This window comes from Equus caballus, chromosome 3, assembly GCF_041296265.1.
Source record: "Equus caballus isolate H_3958 breed thoroughbred chromosome 3, TB-T2T, whole genome shotgun sequence".
Lineage (NCBI taxonomy): Eukaryota > Metazoa > Chordata > Mammalia > Perissodactyla > Equidae > Equus > Equus caballus.
In genome coordinates, this window is record NC_091686.1 from 31,939,625 (window position 1) to 31,956,201 (window position 16,577).

Genomic DNA, 16,577 nt, shown 5'->3' on the forward strand with positions numbered 1-16,577 from the left:
AACATTTGTATGTAAAGCTCTTGCCGAGCGTAGAAGTTGTCCTTAAATTGTAGCTGTCACTGTACAAGTTTCATGATGGGCTATGGGGGGACCTTGTCTTGTTTTAAAGACTTTCTGGAAAAAATTATTTAAAGCATTATGTAAAGATGTCATTCACGGCTATCTCAAGACTGAAAGAGAGTGATGGCAAAGGGTGAATCTGAGGAGGAGCTTGTTTTTAAGTGGAATAAGGGAATTCCGGTGTATAACACAGTCCCTAAATAGGCATTCTGATGAAAAATACAATTTAATAAGTAGGAGACAGTTGTCCCAAACAGTATCGTCACTCACTGAGCACCCACTGTGATGTGTTGGCTGCCGTAGCGGTTGCTGGGAGTTCAGGCATGAATGAGACTCTGGTTCTCACGGAAGCACCTTCACGGCTGGTGTCTGAGGGACTGAGCCGTTACAGAAGCCTGTAAGCCTGCCCTCAGTGTTGAAGGGAAAGAGCCTGTGTCTTTGACATTTATTCTCTAATACTGTGTTGTTGTTGAAGCCTTTTCTGTTTCTTATTACAATAATTTTCATGCTTCCTAATTATATATTCCCAGGAAGATAAATAAATGTTGGAGTTTGGGGGGAAATATTTTTTAAAATTTTGAATCGTTAAATAATGTACATGATGTTGAATGAAACAAAGCTTTAGCGCAGTATGCCTTTTCTTTGGATGTGTGTTTTACTGAGGGGTTTTTAGCACTCTCCCAGTGTAGAGCATAAGAATCTACTTCAGTGTTGTTGACTTGATGTCATTAACTTCTTCAATGTGCTTCTTTCCTCTTTCAGAGTTACTGGAGAATGTAACCCTAATACATAAACCAGTGTCATTGCAACCCCGTGGGCTGATCAATAAAGGAAACTGGTGCTACATTAACGCTGTATCCTTCTCAAATGCTGTCCCCAAGGCCAGCTGACTGCAGTTTGCTCCTTCTTGAGTGCATTTGACTTGGTTCAGCTTCCACGGGGCATCTATCTCACGTTTTGAATCCAAAACCTTGGTTCATTTCTTAGTCTGCCTGTCTTGCTTATAAACAGGGTTCTTGCTGCCCCCAAAAAGATGACTTGTTGACCTGTGCCTGACGGAATCAGGCAAGTTTTATTCTCATTAGAATGATCCCAAATAATAGGGCAGAGTGACCACTCACAACTGGAAATTTTGTTTTACTAGATTTTGGTCGTCTTGGTTGAGTTGGGTTCTCGCGTATTAACGACTGGATTCATATAACACCTTCTATGGCTGTCACAAGGCAGGTGCTCCCTGGTGGTTTGGTTTATTCTCTTTTGTGTGTACACATCTAAGTCCTTCAGTGTCCTTGGCTTGTTTTACATGCTCTTGTGTTGAAGGTGCCTTTTGGACATCTGCAGTGTCTGTTGTATTTCCTTTACGCTTCCTTACTGCCGACGTGCAGACGCTGCAGGCCCTGGTAGCCTGCCCTCCGATGTACCACCTGATGAAGTTCATTCCTCTGTACTCAAAAGTGCAGAGGCCTTGTACATCGACACCCATGATAGATAGCTTGTAAGTAAGGTGCTCACAAATGTTTTAAAGGGCTAGGTTTCTCTCCCTCTGATAATTAGAATTCAAACGACTTAGCAAAGTTCTTGTTTTCCTGTAAATGAGTCCCTAATTCTATTTTTTTAAATTTACTGTTCATGATTTTATATGGAAGCTAACCAGAATTAGAGCTTATTCATCTGTGTTCTTTATATTGAGTAGAATAAATTTTAGTGTTTACCAGTTTGTATCACATAAAATACCCCGTAAACTTATACAGAGAAGATTTAAGACTCACCAGCTATTATAGCACTGATTACCTGGAATTTGCTGTCTTCATACTAAGTAATGTCTCCTTAGCCGTCAGTGTTCTTTAGTGAAAGTATGTCTTTTTAAGAAGTGCCACTTAACGTTTTTTTTCCATGTTTAGTGTCCGGCTAATGAACGAGTTTACTAATATGCCAGTACCTCCAAAACCCAGACAAGGTGAGTACAGATGAGGTCTTTGGGGCCGTTAGGTCCTGGGAGTTACGAAGTCAGATCACTGAATTGGATCAAGTCAGTCTTTGTGGAGAGAAAATGTCTCTTCAAGTACAGCTTGCGACATTATGTTCCTCTCAACATTGTGAGGGGGCGGGGGGGGGGTTTGGTGATTTTACTTTCCATCAGTTTAAGACTGCGTCTTAGTTATGAAAGTCTCTGTTCTGTTTTCATTGCAGCTCTTGGGGATAAAATTGTGAGAGATATCCGCCCTGGAGCTGCCTTTGAACCCACGTATATTTATAGACTCCTGACCGTCATCAAGTCGAGCTTGTCTGAAAAGGTTTGGGACTGCGCTAACGTAGCCAGTATGAATGTGGCCTTGTGCTCCAGTGTGTGCCCTGACTGTGGCCTATTCAGGGCTTGCCCTGTGCTTTAAGTGCTGTGATTTGGTGGGGGTTCAGTAGATCTAGGCTTGTTATGGTGTCAGTTGCCTGGATGAATTTAAAGAGTATGACGATAATTATCATAATTAGGGCCAACTCATGTATCATTTACCGTGCACCAAGTACTGTTCTAAGTCTGTTCCGTATGTTAACTTACTTAACCCTGTGAGTAAAGTATGGTTACTGTCTCCTTGTTACATTTGAGAAGAGTGAAGTCATTGTCCAAGGTCGCAGAGCTAGAGCCTGGTGTTGGAGTCAGCCCCTAACCACTGTGCCGTGCTGCCTTTCAGGGAGAGTGGGCTGGTAGGGAGTGGAGTAGTGGCAGGGCTGAGAAGAGCCTTTGTCTTCCTCATGCTCCTGCTTTAGCAGCTCCTTGGGTCCTTGACTGGAGCATCTACATTTTTATCATGCGCTTTGCTGGGAAAGGCCACAGGACCAAGGGCCAAGGAGGTCTGGTAACGGGCCCTGATGGCTTTGAGAGTGACTCTGGGGCATCCTTTGCATTAGTTAACTGGAGCATTTCTTTCTTCCCTGGTAGAGTTTGTGATGAATCAGTACAAGCAGTTGAAATGATGCTCAGGGAAATTATTTAGAGAGAAAAATAGTCAAGAAAATTCCATTAAAACTGAGTAAAGTAATATGAAGCTCCATTGTTTTGGAGAAGGGTGAATGCCCGGGGCAGTGTAGCAGGATACCACCAGGGGCTTTTCCATGCTCATAATGTAGCTTTTGGTAATAAGCTCAGAATTTACATTTCCCAAGTGATGGGGAATATACAGAGTGTCAGGAATGCAGAAATGGAATAAACTGTACCCTCTGCCCTCAGCTCACCGTCCTGTGGGGGAACAAGATAGATGACCTAAGGGTAGAGACAACAAGAGAAGTGCTAACATAGACGCATGTACAGATGCTTTAGAAGCCAGAGGAAGGCCCCGCAGCCCGGGTGGAGGCAGAGCTAGAGAGGCAAAGGCACAGCACTTCCTGTGGTTGAGATCCTGCTCAGAAGTTACGGTCATGGACAAAAGTGTCTGTTGAAGTTAATAAATATTGGCTGTGTCAGGGTCCCCGAGACCTCCCCCCAGGTTTGGTGATTCACTAGAAGGAATCATAGGACTCGGAAGCTGTTGTCCTCACGGTTAGGGTTGGTACAGCGCAAGGACACAAAGCAAAAACAGCACAGAGTAAAGACACCAGGGCAGCATCTTTAGGAAACTGCGAGACCCCTCTCTTAGAGCCATCGCACAGGACATGCTTGGCCTCCAGCGTTAGGTTGTGGCAGCGCGTGGGAAGGTTGTCTCCCAGGGAAGCTCGTTAGGGACTCAATCTTCAAGGGTTTTATTAGGGGCCGTCACGTAGGCACCCTCTGCGTAGCACGAGATAAAACTCCAGACTCCCAGAGGGAAGGCAGGTATCTTAGCATCAGTCACACTGCACAATTTAGGCACAGTCCTTTATCAGTTCTGGGAATGGTGAGAACCTTCCTGAAATCCAGGTTTCCGCATGCCAACCAGGACCATCCCAGCAAGCAGGCTTTTCAAGGACAGCAGCCTCAGGTCTGCTGTGTTAATTCTTTACCACATCCTGGGCTGTGCCAGTTTCTGCCCTTTTCCACACACACGCAGAGCACACTCACACCAAACAGCTGCTGTCCATGACTGCAGTTGCATTTGGAACAAGCAAATCTACCCAGGGGCCGCAAGCAGAAGAATTTACAGATCCTTGGAACATGCCATTATGCTCCAAAGAATGAAATGTGAACTAATTGCGGTAAAACCATTGTGAGATTATAAAACGAATATGTGACTATAGTGTGTGACTCATCTGTGAATGGTTTTGCTGATGTGTGTGTATTTAAAACAGTTAAGTCTTTAAATAAATAGTTTTTCACATGGGCTTTGGGTCCTTCCCCCTACAGTTACCCATCATCAAAAACAGGCAGGAGGAGACGTACTGGGCTGCTGATTTCACAGCGGGCAGCATGAATGATAACCCTTGGGGTTGTGCAGTGAGGCGGCCCTAGACATTGAGTTCTTGTTCTTCTGTTTCATTTAAACAAAAGAGCAACTTTTAAATAACGTTTTTATTATAAAGGTAATGTATATTTGTTGTAGAAAATTTCAGAAATACAGGAAAGCATAATAAAATAAAAATCCCCGTTAGTTCTCTCACTTAGAGATAAGTGTTTGATCTGTCTCCCCCCACCTTCGTCCCACCCTCTGTCTCAGCCGTCCGAGGAAAAGCTCACATGATATTTTGGAAACACTTGGCATTACTTCTTGTTGGAAATTTAAGAGGAGGCATAGTTTGAATATGCAGCTGTAATGTTCCCTTCAGACCTTGGCTAGTGGTCCATTAAAATTCATGGGATCGCGTCTAACCTTTCCAGGGCCGACAGGAAGATGCCGAGGAGTACTTAGGCTTCATTCTGAACGGACTTCACGAGGAGATGTTGAACCTAAAGAAACTTCTTTCACCGAGTAATGAAAGTAGGTTATGGTGTATTTGCTGCAGAATTGCGTCACAACATTTTCTTAAGAATTCTTCTTAAACAAATGTTACGTGTTCATATATTAAGTTGCGCCCCCCCCAACAGTCATTTGCCCTTCACAAATCACTTATTTACTCATTAGGATAAGTACTTATTTTTATGTTGCTTATTACATACCATTGAGAATGTTATATTTGGATAAATCAAAATTTATCCAGAACCTCTGCTTTGTTTCCTTCAACGTTTAATTAGGAAAATGATCAAACATGGGGAAAAGCTGAAAGAATCGTTTGATGAATTCCTGTGTAACTGCGGGATTCTGCTGTTGTTGACATGTTGGCATTACTTCTGTCTCTTTCCATCCACACACACAATGTCCGTGCACATTGTTCCTGAGTGATTCACACTGAAGGGCAGGTGGCAGTTTAGCTCACCCCTAACTGCTAAAGCAGGCACCTGCTGAGGGCAAGACTACTCTCTCGCGTGACCAGAGTCCTTTATCCGATTAGGAAAACTAACTGGCTGCACAGGAATGCCCACTGTCCCGTTGTCCTCACGTGTCCCCGGTGGTGCCCAGAGCGTCTTCTGAGCAGTTTTTGCAGCAGGGATTCAGTCAGGTCACTCAACGCTGCGTTTGTTCTTAACGTAGAACACACTCTGAGTTCGTTTCAAAGGCTACAATTGACAAATCTGTGCGGGTGGTTTAAGTAGAAGCTTCTTTTATTTTTGTTTATTGCTGTTCTTGTTGTAAATAGCAGCCTAAGCAGACTGTCTACTTTTCAGAACTTACTATTTCCAATGGACCCAAAAGCCACTCAGTGAACGAAGATGAGCAGGAAGAACCCGATGAAGGAAGTGAGGACGAGTGGGAACAAGTGGGCCCCAGAAATAAGACTTCAGTCACTCGCCAGGCCGATTTTGTTCAGACCCCAATCACCGGCATTTTTGGTGGACACATCAGGTTTATGCTTTTCTGGAATAATTTAGTATTTGCCTTTTTCAGAGTTTTGGCATTTTGCTAAAGGGGGAAAAGGTGTAAGCCTTGTCCTAAGAAATTTTGCACTCGATGGTTCGCCTTTATGTTTCTGTGCCTGCTCTTTCTTGGACTTCCTCATGCTTCTCTTGCCGCCCCAATGCTCTCTCAGTACCCATCGTGACATTTCCACAGGGGCACTGTCCCCAAGGTGCCATCTGCTAGTGTGAGCTCCTTGCTCCTCTTACTCCAGCTGCTCACAGCTAGGTAGGCAGAGGAAAATGAGCTCATTGAAATGCAGGCTTTGTGAAGAGGGGAAATTCATGTGTCTGACTGGAGGAGTTTTAGGTGCCGGAACCACGGGAGCTGCCAAGTTGAGGGAGTGTGGAGGAAGATACCGTCACAGAGAGGAGGGCGGGTGACTTCCCGCAGACCTGGCACCTCCTCTGCCCCAGTGCCCTTAAACCAGCTGCTTTTTGCTCATTCACGAACTCCTAAAAGGTGTTTATCTGTTTACATTAGAGCCGTTCCTTACCACGTGCTGTGGAAGTCAGTAGAACTCGCCCTGTCCCCAGGGAGGTTCACTCACCTGAAGAGCGCATTGTCCTCTCTGAAGGCCTCGCAGCGTGACCCGCGAGGGGGGTTTTTAGGGAGACTCTCCGCCTTGTGTTGTCCCAGATGATGTGTATCCAACAGAAGTAACACACTATTCAAGGCCTCAAGACTTGTTCAGTCTCTCTGCTCTAAAACAGTGTAGACTGGGCATCTTTCAACAGACTAATGAAAACAGCCCCTCTGCGCTGACTCCCTCACAAGCTGGTCAGCGATGCTGTGGGACTGGATGTGGAGGCCAGCTGTGCTGCTGCCATGGGACCTTGCACAAGTCCTTTCTGTGCTCTTCGCTGTGCGCTAGACTCTACAGGCCCCTCTGTTCTGCAGTCTCTCCGTGTCAGCCCTCTGGTCAGGTGTGCTCTGGGGACGCCCAGCCACGACCACTGCTGCTCTCACTCGTTTTTGCCAGATAGGTCCCTGGGGATGGGCTGTTTGGGGAGAGGGAAGCAGGGATCCAGGTCGGGGAGCAGCAGCGAGAGGAGGCTGCCTGTGCCCTCAGCTCTCCGTTAGACCAGCAGCCTGATGTTAGCACTGTTGGGGTGATCACTTATGGATCGGGGAGAGGGGTGAGGGAGCAGCCCAAATGGATGTAAGGTAGGTGGAATATCAGGATTGCAAGGCCACTGATGGCCAGCATACCCAAAGATCCCAAATTGGTTTGAAAATAAGCAGTGAGAAAAGCTAGCGTCCACTTTTGAGGAATTTCTGGCTTGGCCTAAATGGCTCTACCGTGGCTCCTCGGCCTCTCTGGGCTCCTTGTGCTGAGATTGGTTGTTGATAATTCTGTTTGAAAAACGGTAAAGCAAGGATACTGAACTACGTATAATTTAGAAACTTCTCTTCTGTGTATAATAGCCATCATTAAGCATGCTTCTTTATTCAGACCAGCTAAAAGGATTTCTTCTAAAATTCACCCTGTTTGGGTGGTTTTTCAGTTTCCCCAGAAAGACCAGCACCTTTCGCCACCTTCCCCCTGGGCCCCTGGACACTTCTGATAAAATCCAGGCCCTTTGAGTCAAGAGGACCGCTTGTTTCTTCGCCGACTTCAGTGACTGCTTTTCCGCGGTTCCCTTTTGGAACCAAGGGAACGGTCGTCACTCTCCAGTCTCTCCCGAGAGGAGCGTGGAGGCGCCTCCTCGGAGGGTGTGCGGAAAGCCGCGCGGAAACTCAGGCCCCGAGCAGGGGCCTTTCAGCCTGCTCCTCGCAGCGTCTGCTCTGCGAAGTCGAACGCTCTGCACACCCGGGCCGGCCGTTTGTAAACAGTTCGCTCGGCCCGCAGGCCCAGAGCCCCTTGTTCAGCTCCTGGAACGTTTCCTGGCTGAGGCTAATTGAGAGGGGCGGACACACAGTTTGTACTCAGGAAAACTTAGAAAAAGAAAGATGAAATGAAAAGCCAGCTAAGAAAACAAGGTTGAATTGGCACCTTCTTCTGGAGGGTGGGAGGCTTGTTCTCTGGAGTGTAACTTGTTTTATTATACACACCCTGCTCCTTTTCTTTTCTAAGTCATTTTTATAGGGGAAGATGCCATTAAAAATATTCTGTTTCCTTTGGGGTTTCCTCTATTTTATTAGAACAGGCCATGATACTTTGAGAAAATGAGAAGTGTCAGCATTTTGAGGCTGTGGCAGGATCGTCACAGTGATTAACAGCGCGGTAAATCAGCCGTGGGGGGCAGGGAAGGGATTGGAAGGCGAAATGTTTTCTCTTCGGAGCACTTGAGCTGGGAAGATTATCAACTGGTGGCCTTCGTTGCTAGAAATACTTAGCAGATGGTATTCAGCAGAATTATTTGTAAATTCAGTATATTTTTGGCTTTTCTGTTCTCTCTAGCCTTATGAATATGGTATTGAGTAATATTATTTTCAGTATTTATTCCTCTTCTCCTGTTGGATAATCTTAAGGGAAAGTCGGAAGGAGTAGTCTCTTAAATTTTGTGTTTTTGTTTCAATTCTTAGGTCTGTGGTTTACCAGCAAAGTTCAAAAGAATCTGCCACTTTGCAGCCATTTTTCACGTTGCAGTTGGATATCCAGTCTGACAAGATACGGACAGTCCAGGATGCATTGGAAAGCTTGGTGGCGAGAGAATCAGTCCAAGGTTATACCACAAAAACCAAACAAGAGGTATATTCACAGTTGATCTTGACTTTTATACTAAGGCGCTCTGATGTGGTGGAAACACAGAATTAGGAATGAGGAGAAGTAGGTTTGGGTTCTGCCTCTTAAATCAGTCACTTAGCTGTTTTAGACTGAAAGTTTGCTCAGTTTTAGAAGGAAATGGTTGAAACAGATGAGTGTACCAACCTGCTTTCACTCTGAATCATGTCACACAAGATAATGATTTTGTGGATTATTTATCCTGAGCTACATTTAATTTTCTGGCTATCTAATCATGATGTCACAAAATCGCTACTACCTCTAACAGGTGGAATAGCTTCTTTACCTTCCTGGCCTCGTGGAGCACGGTCTCGTGAGATTAGTTAGGCTGTCAAAGAGATCCTGAACACATCTGTTTTGCATTTAATCGTAGCTCTTCAAGGACGTTGAAAAATAGAAACTAATTGTTCTGATGCCTGTTACTCTTTGATTTGATCTGAAAAAGATAACGTCTTTGGGTCTTCAGGGGTCAAGACAAGCAGAGGATAGCTTAGCGTGGCGTTCTTGTCAGCTCCGAGAGGGACACTGCTCTGCTCTGTGGGAGCCTGATGGTTCCTGGCTATTCTGACAGGCCGGTGTAGGCCTGTTTTCTACTCTCCAGTAGAGAATGTCTTTTCTATTACATATCCTGGATTGTGGCAGTGAATTTATAAAATGTGTTGGGGAGATGATGCAGGTGAGTTATGGGTAGTACTTTATTTTTTTACGTTTTTTTATTTTTGAGGAAGATGGGCCCTAAGCTAACATCTGTGCCCATCTTCCTGTGTTTTATATGTGAGGAGACACCACAGCATGGCTTGATAAGCAGTGTGTAGGTCCATGCCCGGCATCCCAACCAGCAAACCCTGGTCCGCCTCAGTGGAGTGTGTGAACTTAACCACTACACCACTGGGCTGTATTATGGGCAATACTTTGGTGAACAGTTTTAGAGTGTTCCTGGGAAGCTTGCTTCAAATAACTGGCAGTGTGTGGTAGTTCTAAGGGGAATGTGGAAGACCGGTCAGCACCTCACCTGGCTGAGGTGGGCCTGCCCTTGCAGCCCACGCTCTCAGTGAAGACGAGCAGAGTGGGACCTGGAGGCCTTCAGTTCCTCTGGGGTCTCCTGCTCCCGATTGGTCAAGCCAGCCTCTTGGGGAATCTGTAGCAGTTACAACTAATCCTCCACTATATATTTTCTGACTGGCTTCTCATGGGCAGTTTTGTTTAAAACAAAGTGGTGGAAGCCAGAAGCAGGATCTTGGCAGTTGCCTTAGTGAGTAAGCTGAGAAGAGTCCGGCGGTGGAACTGAGCTTAATGCAGAGGGGGAGAGAGTGGGTATTTGTTTTAGGAGCTTGGTTGGTGTGGCTGAGTTGTGTCTTTGGCTGTGGGGACTGTCCACTTGGCTCCTTCTGTGGCAGCCATGACTCAGAGATGGAATTGCTGTCCTGGCCACTGTGCCCTATTCTTGCTGTCTCTCCTTTGAGCCAGCTGTGCGAGTCTCTGGCCCCTTGTTCTGCGGGGGAGATGTTCAGCCTTTCCCTGGGCTACCAGGACAGCCCCCTTGGTGGTCTGTTTTCCCCTCGTTTGCTTCTCCTGCAGTTACACTTCGACTTTAGGGAGGGGGTGTGGTGGGGGTGGGGATGGAGCTGGAGGTGGTTGTTGGCCTGTTGTCACAGGATGGTGAGGAAAGCGGATTTATTCTAGATGGCACATCTGGAGGAAGGCTCCGAGAAAGCGGCATTTTGGCGGAGCCTTGAACATGAAAAACAGCGATGCTGACTGTTCTAGCTCCATGACTGTGTTCGTGTGTTATCAGATGTGGTCAAGATCACTCGGAAAAGCAGATGTTTGGGGAAAGAAGATTTTGGATAGATTGTATGAAAACATCTGTAAAGAGCAAATAACATTTTCTGGAATGTGATTTTTTAAATGTACTTTTGAAAATAGTGAGTTTAATTTTATTATGTTTTTAGGGTTTTTTTCTTTGGGAACACATGAAGGTCCATGGGGAAATTTGACTATACAAAATATTTGCTGTATAGAAAAGGCCTGACCTTTGTTGGATGATAAGAAAGTGTGCCGCAGTTTGTCTGGAAACCCAAAACACACATTTAGGAATTTTAGGTTAGCCACTTAATGAACTGCCTGAAAATTTAAGGTCAGAGTCCAAGATCATGAGCACTGAGAAGCATCCCGGAGACACTGTCGTCAGCTCTCTTGACTCAAGTGAGGAGCCTGGGGGCTTGTCCTCATCCTCTCTGGTTTTGACTCTTGAACTGGAGTTGCACTTTTATTCATTCACAAATCTTGTTGGTTCGAGAGAGGAGAATGCAAAGACAGTGGGAATATAGAGAAGCGGAGGGTGGCTCCTTAGTCTGGGTGGGGGGACGGGCAGGGAAGGGTCCTGAGACTTCATCAGCCCGAGCAGTGAACCACTAGCTTGCTTTCCAAAAGCCTCCTGCCCCTTAAGATACCTTCCGCCAGATGCTGGTAGTGTCCTCCGGAAGCTTTCTCCATATCTTACGTATCCTGTCTTTGGGATTGTTGCTTTAACAGACACTACTGCCAGAAGTCTTCTCCACGTAAATACAGGAAGCATCAAAGCGTTTGTAAGGACAGAGAACAGTAGATAAAGGGATTAAGTATTGTTTGTGAAGTTGTATTTTAATAGAAAGCATTCATTAGACCTGTGAAAGTACTTAGTGGGCACATTAAATTGATAAAACTGAAATTGTTAGAAAACTAATGGTTAGATAAGTAGCTTTAGGGTTGTTTAAAACATCTAATTTAGGAAAACATGCTGGCGTCAGTTTTATCAAAACTATGAGAGTTATTAAAAGCAAGTTAATACATATGCAATTGAAAGTGCCACTGAGTCAGCTTTTTAATTTTTGTGCCAATTTGTCAGTAATGCCCCAGAGCCAAGGTTCTTGACTTGGAGCTCACAGGTGGGCTCAGGGGCCCAGGGGGTCCTCTGCCGTTGTGTTTTAGGGATATACGCGTTTTTCTAAGAATAATATCAGTAGCTCTCAAAAAATCGCATCAGATCCTCAAAAGATCCTGTGACCCGGGAGGCCTGAGGAGCCCTGCCACAGAGTTGAAGGCATGAGCTCTCGGAGGTCTCTGAGTGGCAGGTGGAGATGGCATGCGCTGCCTGGAGTAAGACGGACGGCGTGTCCCGGTGTGCTTGTGTCCTAGGTCGAGATCAGTCGGAGAGTGACTCTGGAAAAGCTCCCTCCTGTTCTCGTGCTCCACCTGAAGCGCTTTGTTTACGAGAAGACTGGTGGCTGTCAGAAGCTCGTCAAAAACATCGAATACCCTGTGGACTTGGAAATCAGTAAAGGTACAAATACATAGTACATGAGGCGGAAAGCGTTTTTGCTGACAGTACTCCTGGAAATCAGTGAGCTTGACGCTTTAGCATTTCTGTGTAAGGGTGAGATTAAGGAAGTTCTCTTTCATGACTTTTTTTATTTTAAATTTCTTGACGTTTAATAGACCTTTATATTAAAATTATCATTAAAATGGCTTTTTAAAAATAAAGGCAAAAATGAATAAACCATGTTATTTCACTAGATTAGAAAAACAGGAGCTTTTGTCCATTAAAATGAGCATGACTTTTCTATGAACATTTTATAGGTTAATGGTACAAAGTAATTTTTCTCATAATAAGTGTTAACGACTGTGTTGGCCAGCCTGATTAAATGGACTTTTTGAATGAATTGAGAATGTTTCCCCTAGGCCACTGGGGGTTCCTCTGGCCTGGCTGCAGTGACACACATTACATTCGTGGCACTCTGTCAGCCACAGGTCCCTGGCAGGTGACTGGCGCTCTGCAGCGTGAGCACATGCTTTCAAAAGAGCGCCAGACTCAAGCTGTCATGCTGACAACACAGCTGGAAGGAAGACTCCTTGAAAGCTTCAGAATTTGTGAAAAGTGTATCGTGCAATCCAGAAGCTCGATCGGGAGTGGAAGAAGCTAGCGGTGATTCTGAGAATAGCAGGTTTTCTGGAAAACAGAAGAGAGGTCGTGGGGCCGTCACCCCTGGATCTCGTAGAGGAATAACCCTGTCGTCTCCCTCCTTCCTTCTCTCCCCGCAGCACGGCACCCGCACTCCACTCCTCCCCAGGCCAGGGACTTGGGAACTGTGGGTAGCTGGCTGTGTTCATGGTCGGCCGTGCCTGCACCCCAGGGACCTCGCATTTCTTTCAGCTGAAGATTCAGACTTGGCCACAAGAGTTGCCGTCTTCAGCTGATAGATTTGCCTCTGGGGCCAGTTTACGGCCCGCCCCTCCTCTCGCACTTTGTGCTGCTTCATTCATAGGCAGCATGTTTTTCTAATCCCAGGTGAGACCAGAAAGGGGAAGAAACGCCAGCCGAGAGTCGTGTATTGGTCATCTGTCCTGTTTTGCACGGTTGTCAGGAAAGGTAGCGAGCGCAGAGTCCAACAGCGGCCTTTTACCCCAACCCCTGTGTCTTCCCTCACCCCTAAATCAACCATCTTGACTAACTGACTTATATGGTTTTCACAGATTTTATTTGCCTATCTTTTCTTGCTTGTTATATGTATTTTTGTATCAGCTGCCACCTCAGATGCTTTCTAGAAAGAGAAATGACATAAATGAGGACAAGGGGACCTAGCTTAGGTCATGGAGGTGGGCAGCAGAGAATGAACCAGTATTGGCTGGAAGAACAGTCATCTCCAGCTGAGCTCTTCCTGGCTTTGGAGTGGGGCTTCTGTGAAGGGGAACTGCGTGCCTTAGGAGCGAGAGGACTTCCAGCCTGCACCGGCTGGGGGACCAGCACCTCTGGCTGGGGAAATCTTCTTACTGTTACTTGATTGAAGTTTTGTGGTCTGACTTCCATGTGAAACGTTTTAATTCTTAGGTCTGCCAGGGCTGCTTCATTCTGTTTTTGTTTTTCAGTGGGCAGCTTTTTTCTTTTCCGTGTTTCAAACATCTGCTTGTAAGGGATTTCTAGCGTGAGTCTAATAGGCTCAGTGTACTGCCCATACTTCTTTCACGGATTGGGTGTGGTCGCGTGTATTAACTGCATTGCACAGTGCATTTTCCTTATGGGTCAATGTTAATGCTGGTAAAGGGATGGGGTTTTGTTGTGTGTCCTGGCCTGCTGGGCGGTGTCCTTGAGTGGAGGCTGCTGTTAGCCCTTTGCTCCTGTCACTCTGACCTTTCTGCAAGCGCTTTTATAGATTGGAGCTGTTGGTATTTTGTTTTTCAGAGCTGCTTTCTCCAGGAGTTAAAAATAAGAATTTGAAATGCCACAGAACCTACAGGCTGTTTGCGGGTAAGTCAGTCTGTGCATGGTTTCCCTGTTAAAACAATGCTAAAAAGGTTTGCTGCCAGGCACGATTTTGCTGTGGTGCCACTTAACACAGGGAATAGTTTCCTCTATTTGTACCTGTATGGACTTTAGAAGTCAGGAAATCATTTGAAAATATGTGCTTTACCTGACACTTGGTGCTTGGAATTTGACAGAATACCCCTTCTCTCAGCTGAGCCCAACATAAGACCTTGTTGAGCACGATCGCTTTGGTCTTGGGGTCGGAGGATGAGTTCTAGGCGCCAGCCTGGCAATGTGAGAAGGCGGCCTCTGCCTGCTGCAGCTGCGCCTGTGGGGGAGAGCTGTGGAGCGGCCGCGATGCCCGGTCGCCAGGGGAGCACCCCACACTGCCTGCCGCGGGATTCTCCCCACACGGCGCGGTCGGGTGTGCCCGAGCAGGTGCTCCAGCTGCCGCGGGCCCCTCGGCTGCCGCGCTTCTCCATCAGTCCCGGATCATCCAGTGGCCGAGGGCACAGCCCAGCCCCAAAACTGGGGCCCTGGGACCTCCTTTATCTCCCGGCCTGGAGCATCCGCTGGGCCCGTTTGTCTGATACACCTCTGTCCTTGCCCTGTGTCCTTCCTCCCGCCTCTCTCTCCTTATAGCTGGACTCATTGTGCCTTTGAGGCTCTCCATCTCCTTTGGTAGCTGTCGTTGTGTTTCCTTTTCTGGCTGTGTTTGTTAGACTCTTCTGGCTTCTCTCTCATCCCTTCTTTGTGTTGCCTTTGATGAGCCTGTTTGTAATTTAAAATAACACATGTTGATTGACCCTCACACCTTCGTTGAGCCTTTCTACTGCATGCCTTTTATATATTATCTCATTTATTCCTTACAGCTGTCCTGAGAGGTCAGTGGTGGTGTCCCCATTTTATAAAAGAGTAAACTGAAACTTAGAGAGGAACGCTCACTGCTCTGTGACCCAAGTGGCAGAGCAGGGCTTCTCTCCTCTACCCTCGGTCCACTGCCAAGGCTGTAGGAAGTGGGGTTGGGCCCTGGTCAGTGGAGGAGGTCCCTGTGCCACATCAGAAGGTGTTCGGCTCAGTTGGCTTTCTTTCCACCAGACGCTGTTGCTCTTGACTTTCTTTTCTCCACCAAGGCAGCTGGTCACAGCCCCTCCCAGCCTGTGGGGACCCAGAGAAGGTGGTGACGCACACCTCGCTCTTGTTGGTGTCTCCGGCCCTTCCCTTGCCCTGCCCTGGGCTGGCAGCTCTGAGGCCTACCCCCGAGACCAGAGGAGTCCTCCTGGTCGAGTCCCCAGGCTCCCTGCACTGGGCTCCGAGGCCCAGTGGGTGACAAAGTGGTTCTTTTTGTCTCCCTGCAGCTCTCCCTTGGGGCCTTGCAGGGCAAGGCTGATGATCAAGGGCAAGGGGTAGGAATTCCTTGTCTCCTGGTGTCCAGGGGCCTGGTGTGGGTGCATGTCCCACCCCGGCCGTGACCCAGGGGTCACACCTGAGTTGTTCTCTCCTGCTCTCCTGAGTCCTCATCTTGAGTCTTCTAATCTCAGAAATGAGGTCACTGGTTGGAATTTTCTGTAAAATGTGAGTAAAGAGGTACTTTTTAAAAAGGTTCTGATTGTGGGACCAGAAAGAACAAGGTAGTATGGCGCGTAAGCTTTTTAAAAACTCAGATGCTGAGTTCTGTTCTGGCAAGTGGGCTCGCCAGGTGTCCGTGACCTGTTACCGCATTAGTTACCAGGCGACTGCCTCAGAAAGCTGAGTGCCGGTCGAGTGCTCTTCTGTTTTGAATTGTGGAGTCGAGGGGTCTTACAGACACCGGCTCCTGGCCAGCCGCCTGGGCCCCTCTTGGTAGGAGGGAAGCGTGCTGTCTGTAATGTCTTCATTACATCTGCCAACAGATTTGTTTCAGGCCTTTCACTAAGGCTTCCTAGTTGAATTAACAGGATTTTTTTTTAAGTAAATAAGTGGTATTTTTTCCTGTTAAAACATTGTTATAGAAAAATTGGAAATGTTTTTAAAAGAAAAAAGTAATAACTGTATCACTGCCTCTGTGGGGTCACTCCTCAGCTGTGCGCTCAGCTCAGCTGATGGTCCTGGCGTCCCTCCTGGGACGGGTGCTGTCACCTGGGAGTGGCAATCCAGAGAAAACCTAGCGTTCTCATTTTTCTTCATGTAATATGAGCACGCCAAACACTCTTAATCTGTTCTGCCAAAAAATTCATCTAATTGTAATCTGCTTCACTAATCTTTCTTTCTAGTGGGTCTTGAGGTTTTTCCGTTTTTTGACTGTTGTAAAATTTTTGTCCGAGATTCAGATAATCTCTTGTCAGCGTCTGGCTGTGGGCTGGCGGAGGGGGCACGCACGTGTTTAGGCCTCGGATGTGCTCTCTAGAGGGCAGCTGCTCTGCTCTGACGCCCTGCTTTCCGGTCCGCTTCTGCAGCGCTGAACATCGAGATGGTTGATAGTCCTTGCCCAGAGGGCTCACAGATGGGACAACCCCATTTGATTGGTGCTTCTTTCGTTGTTTGTGAGGTATCGAATGATTTAAACATGTCGTTAAGATGTATGTGTATAACTTTTTATCGTAAGTTGTTCAGGGGCTTGGAGTTTCAGTGA

The 16,577-nt window shown here is 46.7% G+C and overlaps 1 protein-coding gene across 1 annotated transcript in view; it reads left to right on the plus strand.

Annotated features, from left to right (window-relative positions):
- USP10 (ubiquitin specific peptidase 10) overlaps window positions 1–16,577 on the plus strand; it is a 70,654-nt gene that overhangs the window by 52,911 nt on the left and 1,166 nt on the right. The window contains exons 5-13 of the mRNA XM_023637426.2: window positions 823–914; window positions 1,446–1,555; window positions 1,962–2,017; window positions 2,251–2,354; window positions 4,844–4,943; window positions 5,729–5,906; window positions 8,487–8,652; window positions 11,863–12,007; window positions 13,904–13,969. Coding sequence (XP_023493194.1) covers window positions 823–914; window positions 1,446–1,555; window positions 1,962–2,017; window positions 2,251–2,354; window positions 4,844–4,943; window positions 5,729–5,906; window positions 8,487–8,652; window positions 11,863–12,007; window positions 13,904–13,969 — 1,017 coding nt within the window. The remainder of the gene's footprint in view (window positions 1–822; window positions 915–1,445; window positions 1,556–1,961; window positions 2,018–2,250; window positions 2,355–4,843; window positions 4,944–5,728; window positions 5,907–8,486; window positions 8,653–11,862; window positions 12,008–13,903; window positions 13,970–16,577) is intronic.